A 27801-nucleotide genomic window follows, 5' to 3' on the forward strand; every position below is an offset into this window, starting at 1 on the left:
AAAAAAATATTTTCGTAGTGAGTTGTAGTATCTAGTTTGTTTTTTTTTATAAGAAAAATGTTTTTTTTTTTATTGGAAAAATTTCACTTTGGAAAATCAAATCTTCGAACAATCGAATCACAAAAAAAGTTGTCTTATTTTTCATTGTTATTTTTGATTGTTGGATTAGGGTAATTCTCTACCAACCCACACGAAATCGGGAAAAGTTGCCCCGATCCCTCTTCGATTTGCGTAAATTTTTGTCCTAAGGGGTAAATTTTGTCCCTGACACTCTAAATTTTATCCCTGACACTCTAAAAAATAACCCTGAAAAGTTAGAAAAAAACACAAAATTTTAAAATGAAAAATTTTGTTCTAATTGAAAAAATGACCCAATATAGATTTCAAAAGTACATTAAATTTCCCATAAAATGACACAGTTTCACGCAAATCGAAAAGGAGTCGGGGCAACTGCTGTGTGAGTTGGTAGAGAATTACCCCTTACCCATTACTTAGTCTTAGTCTTAGTGGTTAAGAATTTTTAAATCCAAAATGGCGGCCAAAATAGTGTTGATGAAATGTTGAGAAAATGCATTTGGTAAATCAAAAGCAATCAACCATTCAAGTTTGACTCAAATAGGGTCGCAGAAGTCTGATTTGATGTTTAAAGTAAAATTAATAATAAATAATAAATACGAAAATACTTTTTTTATTTTTGGTTCATGATTCGATTGCTCGAAGTTTCATAGAAGAATTGAGCTTTGGCTTAACAAAGTTTCCAATAATTGAGTCTGAACTGTAGTTCTTTCCCAACGCAGTGCAATTCCTCTAAATTTCACTCTCATTACAATCGTGAAACAAACAGTTTGAAAAGTGTATGTGTTCCGCTTGGAACTTCAACGCCCCAAAGCTAAAAACAACAACGCCAGAAAAAAGCGAAATCATTTCATTTGCCGGCAGCAGATGCATCCAACCTCCCGCCGTCCGACATTCCGACAGACACACCTGATGAATGAATGAAAGTGATTTGAGCTGTTTTTTTTGGTTGTTGCTATTTTGGAAAGCCGATTGAATAATTCTTTCCGCTTCAAGGATTCGTTCTCTGCGCGCAAATTTGTCGGTTTCGAGCTGATCTCATTTTTTCCGCAAAATTTGCCTCGGAATTGGGGTTTGGCGAAAACTGGAAACAAAAAAACAACTTGCCACATAATTGGATAGTTTTGGGGATAATTTTCGGCGCGTTTTTTTTTTGTTATTGAGAGCAATTTTTTGTTCGCAGCTGATCTGAATTGGAGGCAACTTTCGAGAGCTGCCAATTTAAATTGGTTCAACTTTCGCTTTCGCCAAAAGCCGGTTAAGCAGATTGTTGCATGGTGCAGTTTTTTTGCTACTCTTTCGACGATGACAGTATCCTTCACGTCATTCTTGGAGGTGTCCCCGCAAAAAGAACGGTTCCTGCGTGAAGGTCAGCTTCTTTTTGCTCCAGAATCGATGGATGTCGTAAAATTTTACGGTTCCAATTTCATAACACAAAGAAATCGAACAGTTTATGGCTTTCTTCCCCTTCAAATTGGACCGATTAATTAACGATGATAACGGAAAGTGACAGCGAGCGTCGGAGAGCAGTTTGCGCTGGGGGGGAACAACTTTCGAAAATCGTTTTTAAAACGGTGCTTTTGATCCCCAAAAGAGAACGGAATCATGGGGGAGACACCCAGACTGGTTGTGCAATTCCAAAGAAGATATCCTTCAAACCGGACGTGACCACGACGTGGGAAAGAAATATGGGAAAACGTGGTGCAGTTTCGAGGGTAATGGAAAAGTTTTTTGGACAGGTTGAGGTTTCAACTTTCCAGCACTTTGCTTTTGAAACGTGATTGCGCCATGGAAGAATTACTTGGAACCCGAGCAGACGGAAATAACTTGGGAAGGTCAGTTTTTGATATTGTGAGAAGATCGAAATATGTTATTGGAATGATCGGATTAGTTGTTAAAATAACAAAAATCAATAATAAAGATTTGTTCGAAAAATAACTTAAACTGTTATTATGTTGTTATTGCAATAACAAACCAATAACATAGAAGGAATCATGAAGGAATAACAAGATTTGTTATTTTATGCGGAGAGGTGGAGCAGCATAATAACAAAAAATGTTATTGAACTGGTATGTCTCCATAACAAAAAAGTTATTGTTTTGGTTTATTTGTAATTTGCAAATAAACCTGCAGTTGCCATAACTCCTCTGTACTAGTTAGGGCTGCAGAGTCGGGTACCTCCAAAAGACTTTGAATCCATACTTTGAAGACAACTCCGACTCTGGATGCAGGATATGACGTCAACGACGACTTCAGCTCTCCAAAAATACCCGACTTCACAGATTCCGACTCCAAGTAAAAGTTGCTGAAAATTTGATGAATCCGATGCAGTCTCCGAGGTCTCACTCTAGCTCGAACTTCAACGTCAGCTCCGACTTCCTGGCTCTGTGAAAATAATAACAGTTTTTGTTATTCACACTTCAAAAATTCTCGATAAATAAATCAATTCCTTAAGGGAATATAACAAAATTAAAAAAAATGAACTCTCAAAAGTTAATTTTGTCGGATTAATTTCAGCTTGAAACCCCATTTCATGGTGAAATAAATGACCCCGATGAAATTGGTCAAAATTATTTCATAGTTCTAGCCAATTTTTGTAAAATCCCTTAGGGGGTTGTGGAAACTTGGCCACCGTCCGGAGGAATTGCCCCAAGTCGGACCACCGAGGTAGCACGTCTGCTCCGTGCAAAGGATGAGCCAGAAAGAGGCCGAGACACGTTGACACACGCGCAAGCTCGTGTTGCCTCCAAGCTGTCACTGCCCACGGCATCAGCTGGTATGAGCCCGCCTATCTGTCACCTGACAGGCGGGATTATTCAGGGTTCATTCAATAACGCCAATACGGTGCCCCACATCTCCCTTCTCCCCTCGGGAAAAAAACAAGAAAAAAAACTCACTACCTTGGAGTGAACAAGTGACAAAAAACAAGATTGGATAAATTTTACAATCAACTTTTCTGGGAATGTTAATATGGATCATGGTTGTAAAATCTCTGTTCTAAGTTAACACGGTTTGACAATCTCCTATATTCTATCCTTCCTGATTATTTCTCTGGTTAGCTCCCACAACTCGTCTGTAGGTTCAATGTGCTTCAACTATGCTCATGCTCATGCTCATGCTCTCAGCAGTAGTAATAAAACGCATGGTTGCTGTTTGCTAGTTCGATTTGGACTGTTTATCCTGACGTTTGCGAGGGACAAGGTTTGAGCACCTCGCACATCATGGACGCCAGCAGGTTCAGCATCCACTTCACCTCGCAGCTTGCTTGGCAAAGTAACGTCAGCTCTGCTTCCATCGACGACAACGCCACAGAAGTTTGCTTGCACGTCGTTCAGTTCACGGTTTGGCCGTGCAGCTTGAGCACGAACCCGGACACGGACTTCCTGTCGGTGGGGTCGTTGCTCCAATCAGCATCCGCAATAGCTTCGACTCCAACCGTCGAATCCGTTCGCTGGTAAACCAGTTTGAAGTCCAGCAATCCTTGAAGGTACCGCAGTACGCGCTTCAATTGGACCCAGTGCTCCTCGGTTGCACTGCTTTGGAAAACTGGCGAAGTAGTTGACCGCCGGACAGATATCCGGTCGAGACGTAACGGTCAAGTACCTCAAGCAACCAACTAGTTCCTTGTACGGCTTGTCGGTGAGTACCTTCGTATCAACCTCTCTTGTGCTTCAAGCGCGGTTGCATCGGCACTGGAGAAGTCTTGCCGTTTTCCATGCCGAACCGCTTGAGAACTCCCAAAGTGTAAGCCTTCTGATCGATGGTCATCGATCTCGCCTTCCTGTCACGATCAATCCGCAGTCCGAGAAAGATCTTGGCCTCCCCGGATTGCCTTCAGGTCATTGCCAGTGATCAGGATATCATCCAAGTAGATCAGCTGGCTACGTGACGACACCTTCCGCTTTCCCGTGGTACAAGCACAAATCGTGTTGGCTCCGCAACCCCAACTTTGTCACGTAGTCTTCGGTTTCAGTTCCTGGAGGACTTCTTCAAGCCAAAGATTGATCTGTTCAGCTTCCATACAAGGGTCTTCCCCTTCTCAAAGCCTGGCGGCTGGCACATGTAAATGTCCTCATCTAGTGAACCGTTCAGGAAGGCGCACTTGACATCCATTGGGTGGAGATGCCAGCCATCGTGATTCGCTAGGGCCAAGAGTATTCGCAACGTTGCCATCTTCGCCACCGGTGAGTACGTTTCGGAGAAATCAAAGCCTGCTCGCTGAGTGAACTCACGTGCCACCAGCCTTGCTTTGTACCTCTCCACAGATCCGTCACCGTTCTTCTTGGCTTTGAAGTCCCGTTTGATAATCCTCACTCCTTCAGGGGGCGCCACGTGTCGTTCTTCGCCAGCGAAGTGATCACTTCCTGAATGGATTGCTCCCACTTCGGCCAATCCTGTCGCTTTCACAGATCACCGACGCTCGAAGGAATCTCGTCTACGTACACAGAAAAAAATATTTCTGTAAATTTACATTATTTATCATGTACCAAAAGGTATCATGATAAATGATGTATATTTCCATTAGGTCCATTGGAAATTTACATTAGATTAATTGGAAATTTACATTAGTTTTGAAAATTTACATTTGTTTTGGAATTTACATTAGTTTTGGAATTTACATTAGTTCAAATCAACTAATTCTGATTGGCCAATGGGAATGAGAAGCTCGACTTGGATTGCAGTAGGAAAAGGGTGTGGCCTATGTTCTATTTTAAAATGATTGAAGCGGGCAGCAAAAGGAAATTCTGATTTTAAAAAGTTGTTTCACAGGTAGGGGACGCATTCCGTCGACGGTCAAGTGGAATAATGCTGGACTGGAATCGAACGAACGACGGGTAGGATGTTCGGTGTTACTGCTGCTACCCGCTGCCGACTGAGCCATCTTCGCATTTTATAAACGAGCGGCTAAAGCATCAACTTGTTCAGGTCGAAGCACAGGCAGTGAGCCAGCGAAGTATGAGAGCGATAGAAAGAGAACCAAACATAACTATTTTTAGTTCGGGTAGTTTTGAAGTCAACGTTTGGCAGAAATACATTGGATATATGATTTACATTAAATAGGAATTTACAGGAAGCCGAACGCGGGTAGAAATTCATCAGATTTGAGTTTCCATGCTCAACGTTTCCATTAGATTCATGATTTACATTAGATTTAGATTTACATCGGAGTAATTTCCATTACTTTTTGCTCATTACATCATATTTCAACATTACATTGAGTGAGTTTACATAAGAAACAGCATTTACGTGCTGTGTAAATTTACATATTTTTTTCTGTGTACTCTTCAGCGCACAGCGCAAACACGGTCATATCGAAGTCGGCATGCCATACCGGGGGCACAATCGTACGATTTTCTCATCCTTCAGTGTCACGTTTCAGACTGGGTCCAGCAAGCGTCAGTACCGGGACAGGCACCATTTCGTCTTCATCGGTACTTTCTTCACCAGTGTTGTACTAGGACTCCACCTCCGAATCTTCTGGCAGTACTGGTTCCACCGGCTGCACCGGTACGACTAGCTGCACTGGTTCCACTTGGCGAACGACTTTTTTCTCCACAACGACTCGCTTATCACTTGCATTGTGTTCTTCTTTTTCTTCTAATTCTTTATGGTATGTATGTTCCATCCAGCTCCACTCAAAGACTCAAGGCTCTAGGTTCTCCGATGCACTCGGCAAATTGAACTCCTTTTAAGGCCATTCGAGATCGTCGCCGTCAGCCATGTCATATGATTCTCGCATAGTCAACAAATACCTATTCACCTCAACAGCTTTTCAAAACGGTTTCACAACTGTCATAGGGTCTCGAAGTGCCAAAACTTCTTAGCATGGTGATATTAATAATTGCAAAAAAAAAATAAAACAAGAACTCTGAGCGTATGCTGGTGTGTTCCCACGCTTCTTCCTGCCCTGAAGATTTATAAACACTCCGTGCTCAAACTTAAACCACTTCAACGAATCATCTCTACGGTAAACTTAACGCAGTAGGCCTGGCCACTTTAACCTTTTGTGATGTTTCAATACATTCTAATGTAATGGCGCACTACAAATAAGTTATAAATAAATAAATGGAAAAAAAGAAAGCTAGGCGTAATTTAATCTAAGGCTTTCTCTAGGATTCCTTTGAAAGGTTGGCTGCGATTAGATTAGATTAGATTAGAATCGCTTCTAATCCACCCGATTCAAATCCACCACATTGGTATTAATTCCAGCCAATAAATTCGGTCTCAATACTGACATTCCTGTTCCTTCCCCCAAGATCTAAACAACTAACAGGAAACTATTGGCACAACTATTCTAGTAAAACCAGAACAATACAAACAAAAAACCTCGGCAGCTACGCTAACACACCGGAACCAACTTATGAGGCTATCCCATCGATCGAATTCAAAACAAATTCTTAGGAGTTCTCTTCACGTCGGAACTCAAAACAAACTCTAGCGAATTACACACGCATCCGAACAAAACAAATCCTGACGGAGGTTCCCTTGCGCCGGAACACAAATTCTGGCGGAGATCCTCTCGCGTCTGAACACAAACGGTTCCAATCAAAACGAATCCTGGCGGAGGTCCCCTGGCGCCGGAACACAAACTGTTCCAAAAAACAATCCTGGTGGAGGTCCCCTCACGCCGGAACACACACGGTTCCAATCAAAACAAAAAACCTGGCGGAGGTCCCCTCGCGCCGGAACGCAACTGGTTCCAATCAATACAAATCCTGGTGGAGGTCCCCTCGCGCCGGAACACAACCGGTTCCAATCAGAACAAATCCTGGCGGAGGTCTCCTCGCGCTGGAACACAAAACGATTTCAATCAAAACGAATCCTGGCGGAGGTCCCCTCGCGCCGGAACACAAACTTTTCCAAAAAACAATCCTGGTGGAGGTCCCCTCACGCCGGAACACAAACGGTTCCAATCAAAACAAAAAACCTGGCGGAAGTCCACTCGCGCCGGAACGCAACCGGTTCCAATAAAAACGAATCCTGGCGGAGGTCCCCTCGCGCCGGAACACAAACGGTTCCAATCAAAACAAAAAAACCTGGCGGAGGTCCCCTCGCGCCGGAACGCAACCGGTTCCAATCAATACAAATCCTGGCGGAGGTCCCCTCGCGCCGGAACACAACCGGTTCCAATCAGAACAAATCCTGGCGGAGGTCTCCTCGCACCGGAGCGCAACTGGTTCCAATCAATACAAATCCTGGCGGAGGTCCCCTCGCGCCGGAACACAAACTGTTCCAAAAAACAATCCTGGCGGAGGTCCCCTCACGCCGGAACACAAACGGTTCCAATTAAAACAAAAACCTGGCGGAGGTCCCCTCGCGCCCGAACACAACCGGTTCCAATCGAAACAAATTCTTGCGGAGGTCCCCTCGCGCCGGAATACAAACGGTTATAAACTCCTCTCACGCCGGAAAAACACGCGGTTCCAACAAAAAAACTGTTTAAGTCCAGTGACACAAAAAAGAGAAAAAAAAGCACAAACAAAAACGATTACTGCTCCTTCCGGCACTACAGGAAACAAACGAAATGCTTTGGCCAAAACTTGGGGCAACTCCAACATCGTTATTTTCCTCTTCCAGAAGTACCATCAATTGTGGTACTCCTGGCAGGATCGCCAATGTGGAAACTTGGCCACCGTCCGGAGGAATTGCCCCAAGTCGGACCACCGAGGTAGCACGTCTGCTCCGTGCAAAGGATGAGCCAGAAAGAGGCCGAGACACGTTGACACACGCGCAAGCTCGTGTTGCCTCCAAGCTGTCACTGCCCACGGCATCAGCTGGTATGAGCCCGCCTATCTGTCACCTGACAGGCGGGATTATTCAGGGTTCATTCAATAACGCCAATACGGTGCCCCACAGGGGTATATCAAATAATAAAAAAAATCAACTTTCAAAATTTTAACTTTTCAGAATAATTTTAGCTCAAGGACCCCATTTCATGGCCAAAATAATGACCCTGACGAAATTGGTCAAAATTATCCCATAGTTCTAACCATTTTAAACTAAGTCCTTTAGGGGGTATATCAAATAATTAAAAGAATCAACTTTGAAAATTTCAACTTTTTAGAATAATTTTAGCTTAAGGACCCCATTTCATGGCCAAAATAATGACCCCGACGAAATTGGTCAAAATTATCCCATAGTTCTAGCCAATTTTAGCAAAGTCCGTTAGGGGGTATATCAAATAATTAAAAAAATCAACTTTCAAAATTTCAACTTTTTAGAATAATTTTAGCTTAAGGACCCCATTTCATGGCCAAAATAATTTTGTTATTAGGAGAGTTTTTGAAATGTATAACATTTCCTCTTATTAGCGTGTTATTAAACATTTTCAATATAACGGAAAAAACGGAATCGACGTAACACCATATAATATGGCGTTCTTAAACCTTGCGGTTTCGTCAACGGATCCACAGGCGTGTATCGTTCTTTTTCGCGACAAGACTCCGCCTCCCGGGTCTGCTAAGTGTGAAGGTATGGGCACGGGGAGAGGGCACCGAATACCTATATTTACACTTAGAATTTTTTGCGTCCGCCCCGAGATTCGAACCGGCAACCTCTGGATTGTGAGTCCAGTGCGCGGTCCGATTGATCCACACAGGCAGACCAATATAATCAATATAATATCACTTCAATACCAAATTTTGTTATTTTATCAGAAACTGTTATTATTTTTTCTTCTTGAAGTTGAACTTCAGGATAAAATAATAACACTTTTTGTTATTTTAGCAGGATTTGTTATTGAAATATTATTAATTTTGTTATTACCGTCTGCCCGGGAAAGCTTTACTTCCCCCCTTTGAAGCAAACACCTATGGTCTCAAATTCCATTAATCCTTAGGTCGCAATATTTCATGACTATCTGAGCATATTACGATTGTTAAGCACTCAAAAATGCTCAAAACTTTTCTATTGTATGTTTGATATTGTGTACTTAATTTTTTGATTGACGTTCATCAGTCAACTCAAATCAAACTCACGATATCGCTCCAGCTACGCATAATCAGATCAAACATTTCCAAACTTTTACCCTGCACGTCACATTCGTCACGATCAATGAATTTCTAGCAACTCCTCCTCCTCCTCCTCCCACAACACTGCTGTTGAGCTTTCTCGGATGAGTTTATACTAATTGCGAACCGATTTACTCTCCTCCCTCGGTCTGACTGTGTATATCTGAGTCAAAGTCACGCTTTTTGCGTTTTTGATTTTTTGTCTTCTTCATTAAAAAGTGGTTATTTTATTTGTGGACATGCCCCGAAATTCAAGCGACTCCCCCTCGGCAATTTCAAACCAATTAGCACCTCCAAACGGGCCGTTATCGAGCACGTAATTAATTAATTCGATTCAAATTGGTACGCGAGTTGCGTTCTCAACTGGCTGGACACATGTTTTGACTTGCGAGTGGAGTCAATTGGTCTGTAATTGCATAAACGGGTGGCAAATCGGGGTGACGAGGATCAGCTATTATTGTTTACGCATTCGTTTGAGCAAAAAAAAAATATACGAGTGTTTACGATTTTTGATTGAAAATTCAAACTTGCATAAAAACACTCCAACATTCCAAAAAGGTCGGTGACTTGCTGAGCTTTTACACTTTTCAAAGTAAGTTGGTCACGACCTCCCACGAATCGGCTCAAAGTGCAACGTTTTATGCAGCTCATTATCGAGGGGCACTGATTACACGAATCTAACCTGATCTTAGGCAGCCTAATTGTACCCCATTTAAAATTCGATTCAAGTTAAGTTTCGATCAATTTATTAAATTACGCGAGCGTGAGCAAAAAGTTTGTACGCAAAAAAACCTTAGTAGATGCTCAAAATTACTCTCATTACTATCGCGGCGAGGTCCCCTCTGGTAGAACACGATCGTGGCTGGAGTAGCTTAAAACGCGGGCCGTTTAAGGGCACATCGGCAAAAGGGTTCTCTCTGTACGAGGTGCGTTTGATAGGGTTTAGCGAGTGGCGAGATGGGGAGTGGTCACTGTTAAAATTGTCTTTTAGGTATAAATGAATGTTTAGAATAGTTTAGAATGAAAGTTTAGAACACGACAAAATTTTAGTGTTTTAATTTACATTAAACTTGTTTAGTTTATGTTTGTTTTTGATAGTATTTGGCTTGCTCTACCACCTTTCTATGTCTATTTAGTTTTTTAATATTTTTACAGTCAATTCTTATTTTTTTTTATTTTCACATGTTGTACTGTAGAACGATACCATTATAATTTTTTTAAAGCTTAGAGGCATAGTCTGGTACACTGAAAAAATTGCTGCATAAGTGTTTTCACATAATATAAAGGAAATGTTAGTTAGAAAACTGCCAAAGTTGACCCCACAAAAAAAAAAAATCAAAAATTGGCAAAGCAACATAAAACAAGTCAAACTTCTAAACGTTGAATTTTCTTATAGTTTTAGAGTTCATTTTAGAGAAGCATTGGAACTTTTTAAGAATATAAAATATGAAGAAAAGCAACAATTTAGATTTTCCCGGAATTGAGAGAAATTTTGTCAAAAGTGTGATTCTACTTTGAAATTTAACGCTCAACAATTTTGTTCAAGAGTGCAAAGCAATCCACGTTTATCCCGTTATGGCTCAAAATTGACACAGATGCATAATTTTTCCTAAGAAATCGATCCAGGGATGCCCCTAAAATCCATTTTAATGTCACCTTATTGTCCACTCACTCAACTCGAGAATCCCCAGAATTCTTTGAAAAATTGGGAAAAGTGACATTTAACGATTTTTATAAGAACGGAAAATATCCAGAAATCTGAAACTTTCAGAATCGGAATATCAAATTGACTTTATTTAACTTTGAAAATAGATAGTTTGCTGTTTATTGATTTGTTTAGCAGTTGAAAATTTGCCTATTCTTAAATTTATTGATGTTAATTGTCGTATTGATTTAATTTTTATTTATGAAACAGAAGGAATAAAATCAAGTCTTTAGTAAAACCTGAAAATTTGGAAAATGAAGCATGCCATTTGAAATTCATTTTAAAGTCTGCATTTCACTAGAAGTTGAGAAGTTCAACAAAACATTGGAAAAAAGATAAAAAAAACCATTATAAATGTACAGCGTATTGCTGTGATTTGAGATCTTAAATATAAAATTTGACTAGAAAATTGTTGAATTTATCTTTTCAGTACCATTGCTATAAAATTTTGAATGTTAACTAATATTGATTGTTTAGATTTTCAATTTTTCTAGAGATATGCAGGTGTTTGCCAACGACAAATGAAATTTGTTCATCAATTCATCCCTTGCTGTGGTTATCTACCTGCATAAAAAGGTTTTCGATAATTTGTACTTTTATAATTTAAGGTTGTTTCTGTCCTCCTTCCCCGAATCGTTGAAAATGATATATGATGGATTGATTTTTGACTTATTTGAAAATCTTTCACTAAAAAAAGGGTTTAAACACTTGTTTTGAATGTTGTCATTTTTAGGCTCTAGCTTTAAAAAAATATTTTTTTTTATTGAAATGAGCGATTTTTTTTGCACTTTGTTTGTTTTTCAAAAGAAGTTGCCACATTTATAATTATGTCTGATTTTTTTTTTGCAAAATTATAATTTTCCAAAAAACTTGTTACAGAAACCAGAACTTCAGCGTAAAATGGCCTTTTAATTCCACTTAAAAAATATGCATTTTTTTCATAAATCAAATAATGTTAAGTTTGGAAATTCATCTCTTTGTGTTAAAAATTTCGGTAAAAAATTTTGCTATTTTTTCAGCGCACTATTTTGTCAAATGCATAACGCAAAACTTTGCTAATGTGATCAAATCGATTTGAAACTCCCTTCTCAAATTTAAGACTTTAAAGTATAAATGTATAAACGGATCTCAAAATTTGATGAAGAATGGTATGGGAAAACATAGTCAGAGCTCCATTAAAAAGAAATAAACAGATTAATATTTTATAAATTTAAATAAAAGTTCATTTGAAAAAAAAAACACTTTCCACTTGGACTTATAATCCTAAATTTTGTCATGATAAGTAAGTATTTAAATTTTGTTTATAAAGGTTTGGAAGAGATTACCATAATTATAACTTTTAGTTTATTTTGGAATACAGGACGGTGTCAAATAGTCTTGTCTCGACATTTTTGACGTTGACGTATATAAACGCATCAATTTTACCAAGGTATGATACAACCTGCTTCAACCAAAAGCAGTGTTGCCAGATATATCATGAAAGGCCAGAATTTTGAAGTATCAGTTAGAATAAATATTTTGCTTAGTTTAAAAATTGGAAAAAGGAATGAAAAATAGGAAGGAATTTATTTATTAAGAAAAGTGTAAATATAACTTCTATTTAATTTTACAAGCTTTTGATTCAATTCATATCCTTGCTCTCCTTTCCCATTAGTTATTGTTTAATTTCCATCTGCTAGATTTTTCCAGATTTTTTTTTTTGTTTCTCGACCATCTTTTTTATATGACCTAGCAACCCTGACCGAATAAATTAAATTTTATTGATTTTCCAGCAAAAATAGAAATGCAAACTTTTGGTATAAATGACATTAACTCATATAAAGCAACTGATAATAACGGGCTGTGCATGATTGCTTAAGGTAGATGGAGTTTTTTTCCCTTTTGGGGCAATGATTGTCAAAAAAGTAAATTGAAATGAAATTATAATATAATTGATGAGAGTTCGACTGTTGTTATTATTTTGAGTTTTGATCGGCTACTCAGTCTGGGCATAGTGAAACGCTGTTTATGCTGTGTCCGACGTTTCGGCGCTGATTGGCGCCTTCTTCGGGGGGAACTATTTATTAATAATTTATTGTTAGAAACACACAGTGGAGGACTTATTACAGAAACCATACATAGCTTGACGTTTCTTGTTAGCTGCCTTCATAAAATCCATCAAACACTGGTACACTGACTAAAATTAACAAATAATGTGAGATTAATAGATTTACGGACACTGAATTTAACATTTAAATATCTCACACTGTCGCTATGGTCACAAATTTTGTGGCGGTTCGAGTTACTTTGTTCGCTATGTATGGTTTCTGTAATAAGTCCTCCACTGTGTGTTTCTAACCATAAATTAATAATTAATAGTTCCCCCTGAAGAAGGCACCAATCAGCGCCGAAACGTAGGACACTGCATAAACAGCGTGTCACTATGCCCAGACTGAGTAGCCGATCAAAACTTAAAATGAAAATATAATCACTGTATGTAAAACGCTTCTACAAACAACACAAAAAAACCCCGTTTTTTTATTGATACCTTCTTAAACAAGATTTGAATGTTTTTTCTAAAAAAAAAAAGATGGCCGCCAAATGGCCGATCCGGAATGATACCTATCAGGGCCTTAAGATGACTTGTTAGCATTTATGTCTCCGAAATTTATAATTTTATTTATTTGTGCGGATTTCACTAAAATTTATTTTTGTCGACTGGATCGAGTTCAGGAAGCCCAAATCATACCTTGACAAAACTGAAGCGTGTACTGACATCATCTTCAAAAATGTCGAGTTGTAGATGAATCGGTCAATCTTGTCAATAAATCTCGATAAACTTGTGTGTTTTAAACTAATATGAATGTTCTTTCCAGCGAGAAGCTTTAATCGTGACCACTTCTCAAACAACTGCCTATATCGAATCAACACCAGCTCGCTCCACATAGAACATTCAACCTCGCGGCAAGCAGTTCCACCCCGTCAGGATCTCGTCTCGTTAGATGAACCGCCACCAACTGGTTGTCGTTGACTTGAAAAGTAGCGGCGGAAGCCGCGCGGGGGCGCCCTCTCGATATATGCAAAAAACAATCACGGTTCGTGTCCAAAAGCAATATCGCTGCACTCTCAACGTCTCAACGCTCACGGGCCGCCGCGGGTCATTAATGTAGACTTCTGGAATGCAACACAGCAGCGAAGGGGGCTGCCGCACAGCGTGCAATCAGTAATGATACATCTTAAACGGATTATGTGTGCAGGCCGTCGACAATGTTCCGTGTGGGGTGGCAGGTTGGAACAGAGATACTCACCCGTGTGGATCGAATGTTTATTGGAACAATTAATCGCACCGTGAAGCAGTCGGTCGGGGTAGAATTTAGGTCGATGGTAAGGGTACTACCGCGGTCCTGAACTAATGGGCCATTTGGAACGGTCGCTCGCGCGGGTTACGTGGGTAAGATCCTTGTGTAGAACGATGACGGTGTTGAAATAGTTGACAGAGTGGACTTAGGTATTCCATCAAGCTGGTTTTCTGGAGCAGAACTTAATCATTGAACGACTTAGATTTGACTTCAATTGCGGACTTCAATATCATAGTACCAAATGTAATATTAGGGTTATTGAGTCTGTTCGAGATATTATTATTGGGGGTAAGTACGAGTGCACTATTGTAAGTGAATTTTCCAGAGATTCTACAGTGTTCAGCAGTTCTGTCAATCTGTCAATTCTGTCAATTGTTTCTTTTGGAGATTTTAACAAACATTTGTTTTGTTTCTACTAGAAACGTCAACAAGATGAATGTACGTTACAATCACTATTTCTGTCAAAGCTACGAGTTCTGAAGTTGTCAGTGATGGCTAACGGATCTCGTTTGGTGAATTTGCAAACCATTTCTTGCTCAGAACTCAACGCAAACAAATTACAACTATTTTGCGCATATTCAATTACTCCATTGCACAACCCCGAACCGCAACCAAGCAAAACATTGTAATAGATTTGTTGACTGTACAATATTTCCTCCTCCAGCAACCTTAACCACATGTACTCAACCCTTAAAGAACTAGAAGAGCGTGAGCATTTGACAACCGGTAAGCTCCCCCCCCCTCTTCCCACCAAACCCAGTGTGAAGGTGTTCGATGTCACGATTTCCTATTATTTTATTACTGTCTACGCCGTGGAGCGCGCAAGTTCTGGCCGGGGGTTCTACCCCCGTCAAGTCGCTGCTGCTGCCGTTTGCAACCTTTGCCGATTCTGGAACTCGCTGACATAAGAGCGGGGGGCACACTCTGTGTATGCCTTCAAATGTCAAACCTGGGGCGCGAAACTTTGCGATTTCAATGGGTTGAGTCCCCCCTGTTTGATCGCGAGGTCCTCGAAAAACTGGTTTCGATTTGGTGCGCGCGGTGTGCATTTCGAGCAGAGTCAATAGTAGCCGCTAGAGCGGTCGGAATGCTATTTGAACTATTTCCAGAGGTTCTGAGGGGTGAACTATTCCAAGTAGTGGGTCTTGAAGGTTGCCGGTGGTCAATACAATGGGTGACCCGTGACGGTGATCGGTGCGGCCTTGCGAAACAATGAGTGGACTTTATGGAAAACATGGTTTTCAGCAATTCTTAGAATTTGTTTATCTAGAGTTGCAATCATTCCAACACCATAAATAAATTCTGAATTTTGGTTCAATGAGTACTGATTGCTTACTTAGTATTGATGAAATCATCAAGGTCATCGATTCTAAACCTTTTTCTAGACTTCTGGTTGAATACGATTACAACCAGCCAACGACTGATCAAATGCTTCATGAATTGTTTGCCCTAAAATTGACACATCAGAAACCTCTGCACGGAGAAAAATCAGTCCCAAAAATCGTGAACAAATATTCATGAAATTCTAACCACGAACGAAGTGTTCAAATTACATGGTACGTACCATTCAATTTGAACACTTGTTTCGTGGTTCCGAATTTCATGAACATTTTTTCATTATTTTGGGAGCTAATTTTTTTCCGTGTACATTCATAAAGCTTGTTCAAATATTATCTTCCAGACAAATAGAAACCTGCCTACATGGGTCTTCACTGGCAAACGCTAACCCTCTCGGGACATCAACAAAAGTGGAGACCGTCGACCAGTTCAGCTTCACAGCTCCTAACGGTTCAACGGAGTCTTACAAAAATCAACTTTTCTTTCAGCTTTTCGTCCAAAAACCTCCTCAAGCTCCTCCAAAAAAACAAGCATTCAACTCTCCACCCAATCCAATTAGCAATTTCACGCCACGCGCGACTTTCAGTGGTTTCGGAAAAAACAGCTCGCAAAGATGCCACTTTTGGGGCCAGCTTCAAAGAGGAAGAAAAACCTGTCCAAATCTCGTGTGGCGTGCGCAGCGCGGAAAGTAGGTTTCTGTATCGGTGGCGATGGCCATTTCTGCAGGCCATTGCAGTTTCGCTGCAGCCTTTGAGGGGGCTGAAAGAAAAGCTCGAAACCGACCGGCAGATCTAGATTCCTTTTTTGGAGAAGACACGCTGGTTGGGTGATGGCTGCCGCTGGTGAGCACTAGGAATGGTTCCGGCGCGGCGCGGTGTGATTTTCTTGGGAAAATGGAGATGACATCCAAGAGATGAAACGCTGATGTTTGTCTAAGGGGGCAGGGAAGGTTGGAAGAGTTTGGAATGTCATTTTTTGTAACATTTTCTTGGTTGAGCAACTGTTGTAGCATGTTTTGAATGCTGTCGTTACTTTCAATTATAAGTGTCTACAAGCCAGTTCCTGTTACGTGCAATCAAGCTCATATGTGGAATTTGGGCTCAGAAGGCCCACTGGAACAAGCCACTGAATACCCGCCAAAAAATCATTTTTGTTTCATTCTAACAGCAGACTTGTAATGATACAACAATGAAAAAATGGTATGAAATGAAAAGTACAAAAAGTGAAACAAATTGAAAATTTAGATTTAGATTCATATTGTATTCGTTGACCAATTTACATTTCAAGTCAGCTGTTCGATTTTTTGAAGAAACCAGCATCGATTAAAAAAAATCATAACTCGTTCAACTATTTTTTGCATAACCCGAAAATTTCTGAAAAGTTGACTTTTGATGTCCCCTAAAACATATTAAAAAATCAAAAAAAAAATAGTGTTTTTTTGCAAATCTAGTTTTAGTGACAAAAAGTTGAATAAAAAATCACAAAATTATTTTTTACCGTGTTTCATTTTTTTCAGTGTAGTCCATATCCATACCTACAACTTTGCCGAAGACACCAAATCGATCAAAAAATTCCAGCTGCCAAATTTGTATGGAATATTACATGGGCAAACTAATGATGCAAAAAGGCTCCTTTAGGTATATCAAAGTTTTAGCCGGATTGAAAAAATACAAAAATTAAAATTCTTAAAAAAAGACCGATTTCGTAGAGAATTGCTCAAGTATTTGCCCAGATTGGTCATAAGATTTTTATTTTAAAAAGTTATTGAGATATGATACAAAATGTTCATAACCTTTATTTGGAGAAGAGTTGAATTCATATTGATAACATATTGGTTGACTACTGAGAAGTTGGTCAAATATAGCATACAGAAGGCTGCATTATTTTTTAAGGCAAACTTAAAATGTGTTTTGGTAAAGTACATGTTTTTAGAAATTTTAAAGAAAAAATAAATTAATTTAAAGTTAAACTGATAACACTTAACAGTTTTGTATAAAATTCATTAGTTGTATTTCGCACAAATAAATCGATTGATCCTGCCTTCAATTTTAATTGAAGCATGAGTCGAAGTTTTTATACTTAAAAATCAAATGAAATTATTGGATTAAGTCTATCAAATACACTTAGAAAATATAATAAAAATAAATCTATCTGCTTTTAGTGGAAAAATGTCTAACATATGCTGTTCGTTTTCCGATTTCCTTTTTTTAAAAGAGAAATTCAAGGCTCTTTGAATCTGTTGATATAATTAAATTCAACAACAGATTCGTAATTATTATTAACTGACTTTTCAAACTTCTCAACATTTAAGAACTATTTTTTGTTTTTCCATTTTGTTTGTTAATAATTTGTAATTTTCATTTTGTAAAAAGTAAGATCTGTCATGAATCACAAAAACTAATAATATTTTTTTTGGTATTATGAAATTTTCGTTACTCGTTACTTTTCGAATAACTTGTGAAATTATCAAACTAAAATCATTTTTCTTATGCTCGTGAACAAGGCTTAAAAATTGGTTTACAGTCATAAAAAAGCAAAAATTTATCAGTTAATTTAAAATAATTTCAGCAGTTACTCTGCTTATGAGATCAACATAAATATCATAATTCAAAAAAATAACTGTTTTTGAAATTTTGATTATCAGAATTTCTTAGGATTTATCTTTTCTATCGTTTTTGAAATAAACTTTATAAATTTAAGTAGGTATTGAACATAATTCCATACCTTAAATACATGTTGTTTCTTGAAAACATAAATATATCTATTTAGAAATAATAAAATTACCTGAATATTTAAGGGTTAAAACTGCACTACCCGAGCAGACGGAAATAACGCGGGAATAACATTTTTTTGATATTGGAAAATAATAGGCCAATAACATTTAATGTTATTTATAACAAGATTTGTTATTCGCCGTTATGATTTTTTTGTTATTGAATTGTTATTGTAATAACAGACTAATAACATTTTTAGTTATTCTTCGAACAAATCTTTGTTATTATTTTTTGTTATTTTAACAACTAATCCGATCATCCTAATAACAATTGGAGTTATTCTTCCATAACAAAAATTGTTATTTCAAAGTTGTTTTGGCTTTCAAACAATATCAGATCAATAACAAATTTTGTTATGATAACATAAACTGTTATTGAACTCTTATGCATAAATGGATTTTGCAAGAATATTCCATAACACTTTCTGTTATTTTAACAGTATTTGTTATTGAAATGGCATGAATTTAGTTATTACCGTCTGTTCGGGTACATCCAGAAATGATATGTTCCTGTACACAAGAAATTTTCTGACAAATTAAAAATAATCCTTGCACATTAATTGATTAGTTCAATATATTGTTTTTAATGTTTATGTGGTTTAATTTGCATTTTATTGCCAATAGATTTTAATCATTATTTAAAGTCCTGCCTTTTAATGCAAATTGTGTATTAAATTGTCTTATTTGACTAAATTACACAAGAGGACTAAAAATTGCTTCGCAATTGCTGATCATTGAAATTTGTACACAAATTTAAGCTGTTCATTTGATGTTCAATGTCACGAAGTAATTGTTTTGTAAAATGTTCGAGTTAAAATATTTATAATTTAAAATAACTAAGAAAAAGAACTTAAAACAATTATCATCTTTGAAAAATGTATTATCGTAAAAGTTATATTTACCATAATTTTTATTAAAACAAAATTTAAAAAGAGCACTTAGCTAGCAAAATAAAAACTTGAAAACATGAACCCTCCCAGTAAAGGCTTATGAACTGATCTCAGTTGGAAGGTTTTCCAAGTCTCTGAACTGCAAATGTAACATCCTGGAGCAGAACTGTTTAATTCTAATAAACACTAATTGAATTGAAAATGAAATAAAATTGAATTTAATCTTTTCTGATATTGGAGACAGTACAGTCATCCCACATATTCGGAACACCCACAAATTCGGAACAATTTTGTGATAATTTGTCAATGCCAAATGCATCTTTTCTATCGACCCTACTATTTTTAAGACCTTTATTTGGACATTCTCTTGCTATTTCACTAGTAAAAGTAGTACTTTTTAAACAAAAACTGCTTTTCAAGACTATTTTATTCGGAGCAGCAAAACACTGTCTCCAAATTGCCTGTTCCATAATTGTGGGATGTTATTGTGCCTCCCACAATTGTGGAACACCTGAATTTAACTGATATTTTCACAAATAAAATTATCAGACCATTCATAGAACATTACTAAGCTTGAGTTTCATTGGTTTCAGTGTATGAAGACATTATTTTGTAAAAAAATATGTTCTCCTGAAGAGAATCAAAGTTTGTTTACATCCGTAAGAAAAAAGTGTTTCGAATTTGTGGATTTCAAGGGTCAAAGTTTTTCTTCAAAAGCTGGATATAAAAGTTAAAATTTGCAGTTGTTCGATACAGCATTCGAAAGATCGCAAGAAAAGCTTTCAAATGAAGGTAAAAGCGAATCATTAAGTTCACTTATCGATTTGCTATGATTTTTTGAACATTGGCCGATCTGTAAACTGTTCCGAATATGAGGGATGACTGTAAATGACTTTCAATTATTTCGTAACAAATCTGCCAAAAAGTGTTAACAACAAACGAAAATCCAGCCATCTTAATGCGATCGTGCCCTAATCATTAGCTAATTCACCGTCCCAATCCTGCAAACCTACCCTCTAATAGCTGTCCACGGCAAACGCCTTTTTAATTAATTTTCGGACCCCCGTCCATCATCACCATAATCTGTCCTATAAGCAGAAATCAATCCAACGGCCCAGGTTACATAACCCTAGAGGTCTCTCTCTCTCAGTCCAAACATAGCATTAGGACCCCCCTCGGCCGATGATGATGATCAACTGCCAAACTCACGTCAAGTGACACTCGCATCGCAGATTGGATCGATCTTGATGCCGCGGGGTTGTTATTTCTTGAAAGTCATCGAATTACGATGGTCATTAGACGCCGGGGTACTCGGGGTGACGGCTGCGGGTAGGTTTCAGTGTATTTTCAAATTTGTGACTAATGATCGGGTAATGATGTGCGATTTCGGTGTGCGTGTGGTGAAACACGTGCGATTAAGCGGGGGGAGGTTTTAAGTAGTTAATGTTAACTTGAAAGGGGGCAAGCCTGATAAGTTTAGGCTTACGTTTGTAAATTTGATGTGGCAAACAAGTTAAACAAAAAAAGCGAATATCGGCCTTTCCCAAAGCATCTTTCAACCAAGTTTTCTTGCAACTGCAATTAACTGCTACTTAAATGCAAAAAGTCGCGACCAACACAAAAAACTAGAACACCCACCACCCACCGTCCCAGGTGAAACTCGGGTTCCCAGAAGAAGAGGAAAAAAACCGGCTCTCACACACGCCAACCACGTGTGATTGTTATCGGGCTCGATTTCGCACCCCACATTTCACCCACACTATCGCACAACATAGTTTTCCAACATAAACCACCTTCTTGGCCCGGGCAGGGTGGTACCACAGTTGCGACAGTGTGCAACGCGAATTAGAAACGTGTGATTATAATGTACCTTAGCACAGACAAAAAGATGTAAGACTTGTTTTGAAAACATTAAGAAATATGTTATCTTAGAAAGCATTTTTTTTGTTCAGGAAATCCTAAATAAAAATTGAAGTTCAGAATTCCAAATCTGTTACTCTATGCTCCACACCACAAGTTAGATATCGAGGGGGTCCACCTTGGTGCTTCTGACTGAACCCATTATTACCAGTCGCGCACTCAGTGCCATACTGCACCAAATCGACTAGTCAGTCCTACCAACCAACAAAAAAACCGGTACAAAAAAAACGAATTAAATAATCGCTGCTACCACCTTAAGCGCAGTGACTAGGAAAAACTACCTGCAAATGTAGTGCCACCCACTCGCGGAGCGAAATCTGCGTGAAAATTTTCTGCAACCACCGTTTCTTGCCTCTCTTTTTTTTCGTTCACAAGACCCTTGGCGCAAAAAGCCCTAAATCAGCCCTCTAACCTAACCAGGTGCAAAAAGCAGGCGACGGCGGTGTTGGGCTGTCTCGCGGTGATCCCATTGAACTGCAGTGCTGCCAGTGAGAATGACAACTAAATAGGTTATGTAATGTGGTGGTGGTGTTGCACCTGAACCCGGCTGGGAAATTAGGATGGCAGGGTGGCAACTTTTTGCTTTTAATAATTTTGTGGTGGCAACTTAATTTTGTTTTTGATTATTTAAATAAAAATTTAAATGAAAACAAATAGAGCGACTTTTTGAGATTGAAAAAAATACATTCTTATTTTCATGACAATCGTCAACAACAGCTTTGATGAACTTGAATGAAATTTTATTAGGTAATTTTTAAAGAAAAAAAAAGAGTAATAAATAAGGCTAGTAACACATGATGGGTAAACCTTTGTTTCCCAGATTGCTATTATGGTAAAGTTTTGTCTGTTACAGATACAAGTCAAAAATTTCATAATTTTCAAAATAAAAAATAACTCTGGTTGTGAAAACAAGATTTGGTTTAAATATTCCAATCAATTACCAACCAATTATATATTATTCAAAAACTTTTGTGAAAGGTTTTTGTGAAGGTTTTGTAGAAAGGGAATGAACAAATGTTTGTATTGGCCTAATTTGATTTCCTTGATGACCTCTCCACAGATATATGTGAAGACAATTTTTATTTAAGAAAATATGGAAACTCCAAAAAATAGGTAAATCTTGGAACTAGTTCGATTAATGTCAAAATTAACCCTCTACAACCTAACCCCGCCTTTAGACGGGCTTCGATCTAAAAAATCGCCAAAAATCAATTTTCCAACCGATTTTTGATCTTCGAAAAGCATTGTAAAGAAGAACCATTAAAATTTTAGAAAATTTCATAAGTGGCTGTTAAAACGTGAAAAGATTAGATAGGCAAAATGTAATTATATTAGGTGGTAGAATAGGCTAAAAACTTCCAAAAACAAACATAAACTAAACAAGATAAAAAAAATTAAAATACTAAAAATAAGACAAGAAAAACATAAAACAAGAGAAGTTAAGTTTTTTGCACAAGAAAAGTGGCTCAAAATTACCTCCTAAATAAAGGAAAAATAAAAATGTTGGAAAAAAAATTTGGGCAGTAGAGGGCTAAAATTTAACATTTGTTAGAGCCCTGTAAATAAATGGCCGAAATGTTTTTTTTTGTTTTCGGCAGGTAAATATTAATATGTGATTTTAATTTAAAAACTCTTTTAGCATTATAAAATTCCATGAAAATCCGTACCAAATTGCGTCAGCATAAATTCCGTGCAATTGGTCAAAAATTCGTACACTACGAGAAAATCCATGCAGGTCATGGATATGGCCTTTTTGAAATGGTTTTTTTTTCAATAAAAAAAATATTGTTAAATAACAAACAAAAGAAAAGGCATCAAATCTCAAACAAATTTTAATGAAATGAGTTTTCATGTTTTGGTTAATCTCATTTTGTTTGATTTCTTATAATTCAATTGCTCTCTTAAATAAAGCATAAGTTCTTTATTCAATATTTCCTGTTTTTCCAAAATTTCATTTCAATAAACTCCGAAATGCAGATCTGTTTAAAGCACAGGAATAACGTTTTGGAGTTGATAGTAAATTTCTCAAAGCAAGAGAATATTTGTGTGTCTTTTTGTAAATATAAATTGGTTATTTATAATATATATTTTAAAAGATTGCAAAATGTTCCTTTTTTGAATACAACGACAAAGTACAGAATTAAAAGCTATTTGTTTTCGAAACATGAGATGCGTATTTTTCTTCAGATACTTTAATTTCTGCATTTTTTTATTTCAATTTTTTTGTCAGTTACTTTATTAGTAATAATTCAAAAATCTTTAGATAAAAATTTTTCTTGTTGAAAACTGTGCTTCTTTTGTTAAATATATGTATTAAAATGTTGACAAAAAAGCCTTTAGGCAAATATTTATTTAACTTCGTTATATACTGCATGGAATATAAACAAGACAAATTTCATGAAATTGTGAAATTCACCAGAATTTGCATAATGTTCAAAAGGGGGAAAACACTGGAAGTTACAATTCAACAGCTTTTAAGCAAATATTTGTTCATTTTTGTTAAAAAAAATGGTGAGCAAAATATGATATAACCAAAAATATATTGAAACATTGAATTAAAAATCCTGCTTCTGAAACCATGCAAAGCCTACTTGTTGATTATCCAAATAAGCTCTAAAAAAGTACTATGAAGATATTTTTTGACGAGACCTGATATTTTTTGAAACTTGATATTTCAATGTTATTTTAATTGTGCTTATGGCCAATTTTAAATTTCATTTGAAGTGTTTAGTTTCCGTTTTTTTGTTAAATTTTATGCTCATCTGTACCTTTTCCAAAACCAAGAGACATACATTTTTAAATTAATATGTCAACGACCTCATCAAAAAAGTTCTCATCTATATAAGTTGGTGATACTTAATAGACAGGAGCTGACCATGATCTGCTGCTAAGATTGAAATTATTTTCAATGAATTGTTCGTTTTTAAAATGTTCTGAATAGTGTAGCTTTTAAACATGCTTTCATCACAATTGCTTTTTGTCACATTCAAAACTTCAGCTTTGATTTTTTTAAACTTCAGCAAACATTTTTTTCCCCATTCATCACAATCTCACCACGATCATCACTCTTGCTCACTTGTTCACAATTCCCACCCAGTTTGAATCACACATTATCCCACGTTAGTCTGCTCACCTGTAGGAGAGATTCGCCGGGACGACGTCACCGACGGGGCCAGCGGTGGCTGACCCACTCGCACTGCATCAACCTGGAACGCGGCCATGGCCACCATCACTACGACGGCCCCAAGTGCCCTCATCTTTGCACTATTTCGCCAGTCTATGGCCACCATCATGTTTCCTGCGTAGCGTTGTGCTTCCTCAGAAATCACACTTGATCACAAACCAAGATCCCGAGGAGATCACTTCTGAACTCACTACCGTAACACTCGCACTTGAAACCTCGAAAAAAATCTTCAACGACCTTCCGCCGTTACACACCGCGACAATCCACTGGGACGGAATATCCACGCAACAACGCAACACTGCTCCGGAGGTTGGACAATCCACGCGTAACCACGAACCACCACGAGTTGTTACCCCTCGGAAGGTACCAAAGGCAATGAACAGCGACCCGCTAGTCCGGCTTGGATCAAGCTCTCGTACTCCGCTCGAACCACACGGGTAAGAGGTGGGGAGACCTCGGCGAACGACTCGCAACTTGGAGTCGTCCAAGTCCAAGTTAGTCAAAGTCGCAATTTCTTCGCCGCTGCAAGCGCATTCCTTGCAGAACTTTCAGAAAAAAACGCCGGGACTCCTGGATCAATTCGGGAATTCCTGGACCTTCGGGGACACCTCGGTGACCACAACCACAGAATCGGTAACGGGCGACGACACTCACACGCGATCCACCGTGCCTCTGTGCTCAGACTGAATTCGCGATCGAGCCCGCAATCACTATATAAAACCTTTCTCTCTACCTGGCAACTTCGGTTCGGATCGGCGGGGTCTCAGCGATCGATCGCGGGCTTCTCCATGCGCGCGTGTTACCCGCGATCGGCGGGCTCGGCGGCGGCGGTTCTCCGATGTAACGCAGTGAATGGAAAGAGAGGCGGAGAGGAAGAGAGAGAATGATGGAGAGAGTGCATCGCGCTCTATGATTTCAAATTAGTCAATTTCATGAAATCTTCTATTAATTAATTTCGATAAAATTGACAAGATTAAAATCAAGCATTTTTATTTATATCGCATATTTTACACTAATGATAAGTCTACATTTCCTATGTCAAAAGATGAATTACTGTTGAATCTGTATCTTGAGAAGGGATTTTCTGATCGATCTGGTGTCTTCGGCAGAACGTAGGTTATCATTGGGACTTTTAAAAACAAATAGAAGCCCTTAGCGTAGTCAGAATTCCGTAAGTTTGTTTTCATCGAAATAAACACAATAATAGTTTTGAAACAACCTGTAAAAAAAATTGAATCTGCAATATTGTTCAAGGTCACTAGTTACAGACATCAACGACAAAATAAAATAAAAAATCTAAAATGTAACTTTTTTTATTCTTTTTTTCGCAGGATCTGGATAACTCGAACCGACCCCCCGTCACGAGATATTCCCCAACAGAGTTTAACGCACATCGCATTTATAAAAAAATACATTTTCAGGGGAAACAAGCATCTTTTTCGCAAATTTGAGAAATCAGAAAAAAATATTTTTGGTTAAAAAACTAAAGTATTGTCAAAAAAAAAAATTGAAAGCGCAAACAAAATTTTCAATTGAAAACGATCCTATACATTTTGTTGATAACCTGCAAAGTTATCAAGCTATAGGCATTTTAGGGGGAATTGTCGAAAATGAACAGTTTTCTTTAATTTAAAAATAATTCAAGGACGAAGAGCACTAAATACTTTCGAAATTTTGAGAACATTTCTTTTAATTTTCCATTTTGGACTTCGTTGATCGGATTGCTGGTTGATTCAGCCTAAATTTTGTGAAAAATGAGTTTTATTTTTTTAAATATTATCTCATTAACCCTGCTACTTGCGATGTATTGGAAACTATTGGTTCGATTTTTAATGCTAAAAAGAAAAATTGTGTGAAATTTTTTACTTTTTCAATTAAAAACATTTCGGTTTATTGAAAATGTAGCCCAACATTTTAATCTGTAAAAAAAAGTGTTTCAGCCCTTTCAAAAAGTTATTCTGGATATTCAAATTTCCAAATTCTTTTTATTGAAAAGAGCTAAAATTTTCACAAAAATAACGTTAAAAATCGAACCATCAAATTTCGAGATATCGCTAATCAAAAAAAGAGCTAATTTCAAGGCTAATTAGATAACACCGATAATTTGTTTTTCAAATAAATTAAACTAATTTGATGACACTGAGAAAAACTCATTTTTCAAAAAATATAAACTAATTTGATGACACTGAGAAAAACTCATTTTTCACATTTATTTTTATTTTTTGAGCTGGCTGCAACAAGCGAAGCTTAAATTTTTTCGGAAAAATTCACCTTTATAAAAAAAGAGATGATCATTTTGATTTTTAAATTTCATTGTACATCTAAAACTTATTTTGCACCATCCTAGTGCAAAATATGCACTTTAAGTCCCCTAAAACAATAAAAAATCGAAAAATATGTAAATTCAACTTCAGTTTGAATCAAAAATTACAAATTAAAAACTTCGGATAAATGCGAAATTATAGAGAACTACTCTGTGTTAGCTCTCCGCTTTTGAATGCAAACTGGTGCATAAAAATGGGCATGTGCTTTTTTCAAAATATTTGAGTTAAACACTTGCACTTTTATACCCTAAGTCACCAATAAGTCCAAATGCAAATTTTTGATTTGTTTGTTTCAAGAGCCTTGAATTTGTTCTTAAGGGTGCACAGCAACCAAGGAAGTTGTTGCCTTCTTATTCCAAAATTGTCAAATTTACAAACCTAATCCTGCAATAATCTGATTGCAAAAAAAGTCGAACTTGTAGTAAATAATGTTGTTGACAGTACTTTAGGGGATGCATAAAAAAATAATTCGATAGATGCCGTAGTTTGGAAGATACTAAAATGTCTGTAACAAAAATCTTGGCAAAAGCCCTGGTCGATGTGCACCGTTAACAAAACTTTTCTCTAAAACTTAGGCCTGAATTGCTAAGTTCAAAAAACTTATTTGTGTGTTTTCTCTGAAGCCGGTGTTTTGAACTGAATAGCTTGGGTTGACATGCTTAACAACGTTCTAAAATTGAAATATTAATGATTTTTTTTTCTAATAACCTCTAATCATGCATCACCCTAATTTTCAATCATGTCATCTCCCATGTTGTGCTACATTTTTGTTTTAATGTTTTTATTGAAAATAAAGAAACTGTTTTTGATTTTGAATTGGGTGTTTATAATGGTCCTGCCCGTGTGGATCAATCGGACCGCGCACTGGACTCACAATCCGGAGGTCGCTGGTTCGAATCCCGCGGCGAGCGCTCTAAAATTCTTTGTGTAAATATGGGTATTCGGCGCCGTCGCTCCGTGCCATACTTTCATACACCTAGGAGCCCAGGGCGGCGAAGTCCTTGTAGTTAAAAAGGAAGACACTAGTGGTTGGTACTAGCAATGGTGGCCGACAGCTATAAAGTCAACTTCGTTTCGTTTCGTTTATAATATTTTTGTCACAACTTTTTAAAAATACAAAAAGTACATTTGAAAAATTAATAAATTGGATGATTGAATTTGACTTATTTTTATCAAATTTTATGGCTAGATTTTTAAACAATAACATTTTGAAGTTTTTGTCATCTTGATATTTTTTTTGCTG

The 27801-nt window shown here is 37.5% G+C and overlaps 1 protein-coding gene across 1 annotated transcript in view; it reads right to left on the reverse strand.

Moving 5' to 3' along the window:
• The window catches only part of LOC120412619 (uncharacterized), a 249575-nt gene extending 224654 nt beyond the window's left edge, over positions 1 to 24921 (reverse strand). The window contains exon 1 of the mRNA XM_039573169.2: positions 24184 to 24921. Within this exon, the coding sequence (XP_039429103.1) occupies positions 24184 to 24343 (160 nt within the window). The 5' untranslated portion in view covers positions 24344 to 24921. The remainder of the gene's footprint in view (positions 1 to 24183) is intronic.
• Between the last annotated feature and the right edge of the window lie 2880 nt (positions 24922 to 27801).

This window comes from Culex pipiens, chromosome 3 (genome assembly GCF_016801865.2).
Source record: "Culex pipiens pallens isolate TS chromosome 3, TS_CPP_V2, whole genome shotgun sequence".
Classification (NCBI taxonomy): domain Eukaryota; kingdom Metazoa; phylum Arthropoda; class Insecta; order Diptera; family Culicidae; genus Culex; species Culex pipiens.